Consider the following 11266-nt stretch of genomic DNA (forward strand, 5'->3'; position numbering starts at 1 on the left):
ATTTTCAAAAATTATAGAGGCTAATATTTCTTATCAGTGTATTCAAGAGATGTTGAATAATAAAATGGTATCAATATTTGTCTACTTTTCCCATTTAGTTGCTTTTCTTCTGGTATTCTAAGGTTATTTCTATTAAAGTCCATAACTAAAGGCAAGGCAGTAAAATACATAGTCAGACATTTTCATGATAGGCACTAAAATAATTTTTATAAGAACTCTTTTCCTCTGACTATAGGACTGTTTTTAAAACCATAAATCTAATTAATATCCAAAGCACCTGTATATTCTTAGATGCTGAAATTGTAGTATGTTAAATTGTTTCTTGATACTTCACAGCTGGCAGACACACCAAAATCTGAAAGATATGAGCATGTTCTGGAGGCATTAAATGATTACAAGACCATGTAAGTTGATTTATTTTATGTATCCCCATGTGGGACACACTTAGTAAGTATAAGGATTGAGGGCATTGGTTTAAGAGCTGTGGGGTTTAGAAGCATTATTTAAAGTAGAGGTACATTCCATTTTGAACTTTTGTCAGCCCTATTCTTTCCAGGTATCCTAAGCCTTAAGGCAAAAGTGATGGCCTTTAATGACATTAGTATTAGAATAGAATTAGAATAGAATAGAATAGAAATTAGTAGCAGTGGATAAAGTTATTAATATTAACTATTAGGTGGTGATATGGATACTGTATATTCTTGCAAAGATATCAAAATTTCATCATTTTCTCAGGATGGTGACATTTCTTGAAAAGTTTTCAAAATGTCACTTGAAATGATTTTTAAAACTCTATAAATTTTTTAAATTTCCTTTTTAATTAATGTAGGTTTATGTCAGGAAAAGAAATAAAGAAGAAGAAACATTTATTTGGGTTGAGAATTCGTGTTCCTCCTGTGCCACCAAATGTGGCTTTTAAAGCAGAGAAAGAGCCTGAAGGAACATCTCATGAATTCAAAATTAAAGGCAGAAAAGCATCTAAACCTATACCTGATCCAAGGTAAAATTTTTTCTTTGATCTAAACTTTTTCCTTTACTCATACACATTATTAACTCATTAACAAGTTTAGTTGGTAAATAAATAAGGTCTGGCATGTTTTGTACATTAAAATGGGTATTATCTTCATAGACTATTTTTGGCTTTTTGATATCATAATTTAGTCCTTTAAAAAAACTTATGAAGCCATTTCTAGAGCCTCAGTTATTTGGTTTGAGTTAATGTTACTTGGGAAGCCCCTTTACAGAAGCTTCTTCTGTAAAGACAACACTATTTTATTACTTATTTTAACCTAATCTATTTTACTGCTGTCCTATTCCCAGTCTCTTCCTTCTTACCCCACAACCCCTCCAATTTGTTATTCTCTCTCCTTAATTTTGGAATCTTGTTTAATTTCTTTTTATTTAATTTTCTAAATTTTCTCTTTTCCCCCTTTAGTTCCTCTCTTCCCCATAAATTTATTTTTTCTCTTATTTTCTGCATTTTTTGTAAAAAGGATTTCCTTTCCTTTTTTCCTTAGTTATTTTTCTTCCCTTTCTGTTTAGTCTATTTTTTTTTATTCTTAGCCCTTATCCTTTTTTTTCTTTAGTCTGTATTCTTTATGGAGTTAAAACTTCTAAGGTACATATTTATTGCCTTGTAGAGATTGCCTCCTGCTTCCCCTTTTTTTGATTGTACACTACTCTCAGAAATATCAATATCAGCATGTGATGGAGAAGATAAAAAGTTGCCCGATGGGAGGAATTTTTCTATCTCTAATAGATTATGTTTTTCCCCTATTCCAAGAAATGTCTGAATCTTTGCCTTCCAATTCTGGGAGTCAGTTGCCCCCCAGAAGCTCTAATTCTCCTCTTGTTTTAGGAGTGGTTTCCCTAAGTACCAAATCTCTGGAGTCTGTAAGGTCCCTATCTCCATTTATAAAATACTTTCTTTTTCCTGTGGTAGCATTCTTCAATTAGACTCCCACTTCTGAAACCAAATTTCCCTCTTGGTCAACCTTTCAATTTCAGTCCTCGATTTTGAATTCTTAACCATTCACCTGTAGACCTTCTTCCTAAAAGGCTAAATGAGTTATTTTCCCCTTTTACTTTTGATTTGGTTGGGCTATAACACATAATCATCACCTGACTTTTTCCTCCCTCTCATGCACACTCCCATTCTGTAAGTTAGTCTCACCAAAAAACCCCACAAAAAACATTGGTTCATTTTTATGATGGAGTTTTGTGAGATTTAGTCCATGATGTTTCAGTCCTTTTTCACCATTAGAACTTCTTTGATTTCTGCTTTTACTCTGACTCCTTGTTTACTTTTATTTTTTTGTTTTTTTTTGTTTTTATTTCTTCCTTGTTTACTTTTAGAAGAGTATTATTTTACTGTTCTTATTATGAACCCATAACTGTCTTTATCATTTTAGTTTTCCCTTTTTTCTGATGTAATTTTATCTGGGCCTTTCTTGGTTGCTATATTTTGTTTACCTTTTGTGTATGTATACTGTCTGTGGGGTTTTCCTTAATGGACTTCCCTGATTAGCAGGGTCCCACAAGGGAAGGGGCTCACCTTTGTGATGGGACTCTAGGAGAGGTAGGAACCGAGAACCAGGGTGGAGAATGAAAGACACAGACAAGTCAGTGGTTGGATAGGGCAGGCAATCCCTATGATACTCCCTCTGATAGGAGAGTATGAGTACAAAGGAACAGGAGGTGGAGGAGGAGATTAAGGTAGGAAATGCAGGCCGAGATGGTTACAGCCTCAGGGAAGGAGAAGGTTAAGAGGAGAGAGAGACAGTCATCAAGGAGCCAAGTAGAGCTCCATGAAGGGGAGAAAGGCCAAGAGGCAAGAGGAAGTTCATGGGTTTGCCTCTGAATTTATTCCTGTCCTGCCTGGGCGGTACTCCCAAGGACGTAGTACCCACATCACAAAGTGTAGACAATTAAGATTGGGTGGCAAGGTAGAGGGAACACCTTTGGGCGTGTAGATTGCAAACCTCGATTTCCTGGGGAATTGAGTCCGAGCATGTTAATGAGTTTGTCTTAGCCAAGGGCCGCATGGCCAGTTCAAGGTTACATTCACAAGCCTCATTGGTATAACCTTATGCTTGGAGACACAGTAGCCATACAGTCATTTATATTTCATAGATGTGAATATGCTTGGGATGCTACACTGTCTGTGATGATGGCAAAACAGTTCGTTTCATGTCTGGTTTTCCTTGTAGGAATGTTTCAAAAACTTCTTTTTTATAGGTTATCTATCTTTTATTCCATTAATAATTAGGCTTAGGTTTGAAGGGTTTGTCAACTTAGTTTGCATTTTACTTCAAAGAAAAGAGTTTCCTTTGCTTTTTGGAGCACATTATTCCATTCCTTTATTTAGTTTCTGATAGGTGTTATATACATTTCAGTTACTATAATGTTATTTTCTCAAGCATCAGTCTTATTCTCCTTTTGTCCGTAACATAACAAAAATACTTTTTCATTGTCTTTAGTGATCCTTTCAGGTTATCATGAATTTTAATATTCATATAACACTACTGTGTCATGTTCATTCTCTATTACTTCCCATACTTCATCTCTGTGTCTCTTTTAAAAATTAGACTTTGTTTTTTGAGTTCCCTGTGCTTATGTACCATTGTTTCTTTCAATTACTTTTTTTTCTCTTCATGAAAATTGTTTCTATTTGTGTCTTAAAATTTTAATTCTTGAAAGCTTCCAATCTTTGCTGGGCTGACTTACTCTTTAGAATTTTAGTTCAACCTTATATATCCTTCCTGTAGATCTTTTGAAATCTTTTTTCACAAAACCAGTAGTGCATGTTATACTATATACCTGGTTTTCCCCTCCTCTCTCACAAATTCTGAGAGGGAGAAGTGGTCACTTTCTCTTAGGGTTTCCATCATTTCCACCAAGTTTCTCTTTGAACCAATGATCAATCCAGAATAGAATTTTCCCTTCTCTACGTTTTGAAGGGTAAAATTATATTTTAGGGACGCCAAGGAATTATTAGATGCTTTTATTTTGGCAAAACGAAAGATAACCTTTGTGCCTGGTTCCTTCTTAGTCTTCTTTGCTGGAACTCTTCTCTTCATGTAATGTTTCACTAGATGATCTCTTCAGTTCCCATGTTTCCATTTTTCATCTATTCAGCCATAACCTCTGTGCTGACCCTCAGTCTTATACCTCCAGTTGCCTGTTGGATATTGTGAATTGGATTTTTCATAGAAATCTTAAACCTACCATACCCAAACTACTTATCTTTTCCCTGTAAATCCTTCCTTCTTCTTGACTTTTCTGATATTCCTAGGGATACCACCATCCTCCTGTAGATGTAGACTTTCAATCTAAGTGTGCTACTTTTCTCTCTCCTATCCTCTTTTATATTTAATCTGTTGCCAATTCTTATTGATTCTGCTCTTGCAACATCTACCTTATATGACCCTTTCTCTTCTCTGATAGTGCTCCAGTTCTTTTGTAGATTGCACAATTGCAATAACTTTCTAGTTGTTACAAGAATGTTTTTAAAAATATTAAAACAAAAGATATTTCACTCAATAAAATTCCATTTGATAATGTATGCTACATTTTTTTTCTTTGCAGGGATATAAGTAATGGTATAGAAAAGAAAGGAAAGAAAAAATCTGTAGGTCGTCCACCTGGCCCATATACAAGAAAGATGATTCAAAAGACTTCGGAACCATCCTCTTTGGTAAGTATATTAGTGATTATATCTTCTCAGAGTGATGTTTAGTAGGGAAAAGGCAGAGAATTTTTTTAGGGTTTTAGGGTTCATGCTTCAATAATGTTCTTATTTTTGAAGGAAAAGGAATCAGTTCCAGAGAATCCTACCTTGGATTTGCCTTCCTCACTAGGGTAAATAGAACACTGTTTGTATTTTTGAATATTTAGTTTACTTATGATATGAACTATTTATTTATAAACATCCTTCTCACTTTTGGATTGTTTTAGGAAACCTGATGGAACTGCACATTCATCCAATACCTCAGATGTGGACTTAACGGGTGCTGCCAGTACAAAAGAAACTACCTCATCTACCATTTCCAGGCATTATGGGTAACAACTAACTGTGATTTATTCTTATGTTTCACGCAGTAATTTTCTGTACGGATTTTCTTCTAGATTTTAAAGATAATAGCAGAACATTTCAGCAATTTTCAAAGCAGGACAGTATGTCTTTGCTGAGAGATCTTCCATGGTTTGTGTTAACTTGTCAGGTTTCCACTTTTCAAAACATTAAATATTCTAAATATCTTAATAATTTTATAGTATAAATCCCATATATTAGCCTCTTCCAGCCCTGACCCATTCTGTAGATTTTTATGACTCTGGCATGAGGTATAGATGTACTTTGATTTATGGAAATAGTATTTCACAAGAATAAAAACAAATACTTATTAAGCACCTACTGTTTTCAACCACTGTTAAGCTTTAGGGGATAAAATGTTTAGATAACATATGGCCTCTTGCCTGTAGGAGCTTAACTATCTCTTATACAAATTCAATGTGAAATAGATAATGAGGAAAACAAACACTTTTTGCTTTGTGTAAGAGTTCAGTTCCAGAGTTGGGATGCTTTGGTGCCATAGTCAGATGTGTACTTTTAAACAAGAAAAAATTGAAGATGAACCTCCAGGTGGGCAAAAAATACCCAAAATAGCTGCACTGATAACTAAATAGAAAACTAGAAAGTAGAGGCTTGAAAGAGGCCCCTTCTCAGTAAAAGGTGAGAGGATAAAGGACCCTTTGAGTAGAGAATTCTCTTGAGTACAGGTTGGACTAGCTAATTGCTAACATTAATTTCAACTCTGAGACATTATGTTTGATGGGCCCTTTTGACTTTTTTTTTCATTGAATGTATTCACATTAATGATAGACTTTTGTAGCACCTAGATTTGTAAGGTACCTTAGAGAGCACTATATGAGCAGAAGAGAGAACCTCAAGTTCTTAATCTTTTATGTCATGTTGCCTCCTTATTATCCTCTAGTTTATCTGACTCCAGAAAGAGAACTCGGACAGGAAGATCGTGGCCTGCTGCAATACCACACCTGCGGAGGAGAAGGGGACGCCTTCCTCGGAAAGCACTCCAGACGCAGAATTCTGAAATTGTGAAAGATGATGAAGGCAAAGAAGATTATCAGTTTGATGAACTTAACACAGAGATTCTTAATAATTTAGCAGATCAGGAATTACAGCTTAATCATCTAAAGAACTCTATTACCAGTTATTTTGGTGCTGCAGGTAGAATAGCATGTGGTGAAAAATATAGAGTATTGGCTCGTCGGGTGACGCTTGATGGAAAGGTGCAGTATCTGGTGGAGTGGGAAGGAGCAACTGCCTCCTGACTGTAGGACTGAGGGAACATTATGTTCACTGCACTCTCATCTTCTGTAGGCACAGTTCAGAGCCCTGAAGGAGCTGGCTTTGACTCTCTTTCTGACAACACACACACGCACACACATGCACGCAACCACACAATTATACACATACACCAAACACACATTATAGGGAAATATTAGCCTTAACATGTACCTGTTAACAAAATGGATATTGTCATAAAAGCTATCTTTTAAAATCAGAACAGAGACTTAATTTTTTAATCTTAAGATTTGTAGATTGTTTCTAGGATAGGCTATTAAAATGATTCAAACTCATGCATGGTGTTAGATAATTTTTCTAGATATTCCATTGAGTCAGTTCTTGTGATTAGTGGTTTTCAGCGCAAACAGATCATGTAGATAGCACAAGTCTTTGGAGAAACGTTGTCTGTTTTGTTACCAAAATGTTTGCAGAAATGAATTTCTATTTCAATACCTTTTAGATTTCATAAAGTGCAGTGTATATAATGCCTACTGAAAGACTGTAAAATATTGAAATTTTTCTTTCAAGCAAAGTGTAAAAAATATATTGAGCCTGTAAATTGCTCCATGACTAGACTTCATTGTCGTCTTAATATATTCTTTGCATGTGCATATATATATACATAATATGTGTATATGTATATGTGTGTGATTATGTGACCTATGCAATACAAATTATGGGAATGGGCAGCTTTGGAGTATATATATCCCATAATTCTTTTTTCAGGAATAGTTGCAGTATTTACACAGCAGCATTTCTTCTCAGGCTTTATCAGGTGCTGTTGCTTGCTATGTATGAAGAGAAATATGTCAAACCAGTGCAGTGTGTTCTGATGGAAGGGTATGAACAACTGTTCATGGGCTTCTTGTAATGCTTTTTAGTTCTGGTCCTTGTAACTCAGCTGTTCAGAACCTAAAACAAAAGTCAGATATGAACATTATCTCCTGCTAGAAGTAACGTGTTCAAGTTTTTGTGGCACATTATGATTGTAAATGTCTCCCAGTTTTAACAAGTCTGTAGGGATTCCCCAAAAGATTCCTACAATGTCTGTAGAAATGTTAGTCATGTTTGATAAATGTAGTATGAACAAAGTATTTTATTGCACAGGGTTCACAAACAGTATGTTGCCTGTTGAGGCTACCACTGTTTTTATTACAACATTACCTCTTGTTTTTATAAAATGTACCAAGTTTTAAATTGATAACTTTATTTTACATGTAAAAAGACAATTCCTTTTATCACCAGTGTTAGATGTATTTTCTTAGTCTTTTTCCTTTTTTGTTTTGTTTTGTTTTGATTTTTTTTTTTAGCCAAAGAGTAAACAGAAGAACATTCATATTTTGGTGGCTATTCATTTTACTCTTAAAAAAAATGACTGGTGTTTAGCTTAAAAATTGGAAATTTGCCACCAAAATGAAAAAAAACAACAACATTGTAAGATGTCAAAGAAGATTGGTTAAAAATGTGGGTTAGTGCTTATTTATTTCATTGATTGCTTATTTGACTGTTTATAAAGAAAGTTGCTTTATTTCCTTAAGCATCTTCAAAAGATGACTTCTTCCTGTCACATCATAGCCAAAAGAAGCAGAGAATGTGGTTGTCCTGCACCTGGTTCCTGGTCAGCCACATATAAAGGAGCTTTACAAAAGGGCAAACTAAAAACTCACCTCTGTTTGCCACCACCAGAACCTGATTTTTCCCCTAGCTATTCATTTAAAGTTGCCTTTCCTGCAGCTGCAATATTTTGATAACACAGATTTTGTGTTGATTTTTGAATGTTTGTTTAAATCTAGGGGTAATGGAAAAGTGTAAATCCCATGTAACATAATTCACTCCTCTTGTATTCACATTATTTCGTTCTCCCAAAGTCCTTTAATTCTAACTGAACACCAGCAGTATTTATAGTAAAGCTTTCTATGATATGCTTGGAAGACAATTTATCCAGCTATACTGTTTTTAGATTTAATAATTGTGAATGTCTCTTTGATTTTATCTTGGTGGTTCATATGGCTCTGATGTTCAGTTTGTATTTTTGGAATTGCTTTACTTAGAATTAAAACAGACCAACATTAAATGTGTGTATTTTTAAGAGATAATGAGTTTTGCTTTTGTATTTGTTTGAAAATACACACTGGTGCAGTAATTGACAACTTTTAGCATGGAGTTAAGGATTTTCCCACTCCACTGCTAATATGTCTAATTCTGATTAATAGTGGAAAACTTTTACTGCCCTCATTCTCCCCTTGATCTCCAAAGCAAAAAAGTAATCATTTCAAGTCCATCTTAAATTGCCTGTTTGACAAGTAGTAAACATTTAGCCATCCTAAATATTTAGATACCTTAAAAATAGGTATTTCCCCTCAGAATAACTCAGCGAAATTATCAGCCAATTTTTCAACTTCTGCTCATAAAGAGATGTCTACAGGACAGGATGAATCAAGGTTTATTTGTTAGGGTGCTCCAAAGTTAGATTTAAAATTTGCTAACTACTGAAAAAAATTCATTGTGTCCAAGTTAAGTTATCCTATAAGAGAGTTTATTTTTAGCCATGGCTTTCTTTACTCTGCTACTGAGAAATTACTAATCTTTAAAATCTCAGATTAATGTGACCAGAATAACAAACATCAAAATAATGCAAGTAAATACCCATGTCTTTTGTAAAATGTAATGCATTTAATAAGGTCTTCTATATTTGTGTATCAAACTTTGCCAAGAAGTGAGATCAAACTAGAAGTGTGAGAGACCATTTTTGTATTTTGTGTGTTATGTATAGATAAATTTGGTAATGTAAAATGTACAACAGAACTCATTCTTGCTGAGGCTTTTACTGTATACTGTAGGGTTTGGGTGGAGGAGACATGATCTGATTTAAATAAATAATAATAGGCTGTCATATAATTGGGTGGTTATATAGATTGGGAGTGGTCTTGTGATTGATTGGAAAGGAAATGTCTCTATGTAATTTTGGAAAGTAATTTTTAAATGACTATTCTAGGCATATTCTCCTTATTGGTGCTTATTTGTACCAGGGAAACACAATATTAGGTGAAACAATATACAGGTAGCAGTTAGTTCCATAGGAACTATCTTTAAAATGTTAGAAATGCAACAGTGTTAAGTGGGATTTAGTTGTAAGGCATAATGAATTTATGACAAAACTGTATTGGTTGGAGTATATTTATATGAGTTCTGCCTTAAATGTGGGAATTTTTTTTTCCAAATTTTATATGAATGCTTTCCTAAGTATACACGCCTGAAAAATTTCTTCTGATTCTTTTGTGGTAATTGATCAGGCATGCTTTTTGGAAGAAAAAAAAAACCAAAAAATTAAACATATCTAAAGTAGAGATTTTAATGTGATTTAAGTGAGTGTTTTTCCATGGGGGCAGTTAATCTGAGTCACTCTTTATGTGGTATAAACAGATGGTGTGGGAAGAACCATATATGAGCTATGGTTATTAGAATATAAATTGTTTTTCTTAAAGCAGTGAACTCTATCTTAAAAAACTTTGGACTATAGTCTAAAGTTTAAACAAATTTTTAAGCAAACAAAAAACCATTTTATTTCACAAACTCTTCCTTCCTACCCTATTGAGAAAAACTGAAAGAACCAATGTCATAAAAATATGCACAGCCAAACAAGACAAATTCCTACATTGGCTATGTCCAAAAAATAATCTATCTTATTCTCAATGTTGAGTCCATCACCTTCATCAGGAAGTTGGGTAGCATGTTTTATCAAGGGTTCTTTGAGATGGTGACTGGTCATTTTATTGATCTGAGTTCTTAAAGCCCTTGGAGCTTATTTGTTTTTATAATATGGTTGTCATTGTATAAATTGTTCTTGCTCTGTTAACTAACTTCACTTTGCATTATTAGTTCATGCACCAGGGTTCTCTGACTTTTCCCTTCATTATTTCTCATAGCACAAAAACATTTCGTGATATTTGTCTGCTGTGGTTTGTTAAATGATGGGTTTTCCCTTAGTTTGTAGTTCTTTTAAATGTGGATCTTTTCTCTCTTGGATCTTTTTGGAATATAAACCAAATGGTATTGCTGGGCCAAAAGCTTGCACAAGTTAGGGCTTCTTTTTTTGAGCATAGCTCCAGATTTGCATCTTTCTGCAGCTCTTCCAGCATTTGCTATTTTCCTTTTTTGTTAGTTCTATCAGTCTGATGATTTTAAGAGAGTTGGATTTTTAAAAATTGCTCTAATTTGTCATTTCTCTAATTACTAGTCATTTGGAACATTTTCATAAGGGAAGGAAAAGGGAATAAACATTTACATACTATGCGCCAGTCACTGTGCTGAGCATTTTTTAAACCCTTTCTTTCTGTCTTTAGAATTGGTAATAAGTATGATTGCCGAGTCAGAAGAGCAGTAAGGGCTGGGCAATTGGAGTTAAGTGACTTGCCCAGGATCACACAGCTAAGGAAGTGTCTGAGACAAGATATGAACCTAAGGCCTCTCCCTCCATCAAGCCCAATCCACTGAACTACCTAGTTGCTCCTGCCATCTAACTGCCCCACTAAGTACTTTTTACAAATAATCTTATTTTGATTCTCACAACAATCCTTGGAAGTAGGTGCTATTTTATTTCCATTTTACAGTTGAGAAGACTGAGACAATTTAAGCAGCTTGCCTAGGATCATCTAGCTAGCAAATGTCTGGCTAGATTTATAGATTTGGATCTTTTGGATTCTAGGCCCAGTTTTATCTACTGTACCTTTGCCAATGTGGCTATTAGTAAATTATTTCTTCTTTATAAAGTTGCCTGTTTAATATCCTTTGGCTGTTTACAATTAGAAGGTGACTCTTCCTATAAATCTGAATCCACTTCTTGTACATCTTGGAAATGAAACTTGTCAGAGAAACTTTCTGCAACCCCCCACTGCTGAT

At 34.4% G+C, this 11266-nt stretch overlaps 1 protein-coding gene across 1 annotated transcript in view; it reads left to right on the plus strand.

Moving 5' to 3' along the window:
- MTF2 (metal response element binding transcription factor 2) overlaps positions 1 to 10665 on the plus strand; it is a 60121-nt gene extending 49456 nt beyond the window's left edge. Inside the window, exons 11-16 of the mRNA XM_056819092.1 lie at positions 337 to 404; positions 830 to 1000; positions 4588 to 4696; positions 4808 to 4860; positions 4957 to 5061; positions 5994 to 10665. Of these exons, the coding sequence (XP_056675070.1) occupies positions 337 to 404; positions 830 to 1000; positions 4588 to 4696; positions 4808 to 4860; positions 4957 to 5061; positions 5994 to 6351 (864 nt within the window). The 3' untranslated portion in view covers positions 6352 to 10665. The remainder of the gene's footprint in view (positions 1 to 336; positions 405 to 829; positions 1001 to 4587; positions 4697 to 4807; positions 4861 to 4956; positions 5062 to 5993) is intronic.
- The last annotated feature ends 601 nt before the right edge of the window (positions 10666 to 11266 follow it).

The sequence above is a fragment of the Monodelphis domestica genome, chromosome 2 (assembly GCF_027887165.1).
Source record: "Monodelphis domestica isolate mMonDom1 chromosome 2, mMonDom1.pri, whole genome shotgun sequence".
Classification (NCBI taxonomy): Eukaryota; Metazoa; Chordata; class Mammalia; order Didelphimorphia; family Didelphidae; genus Monodelphis; species Monodelphis domestica.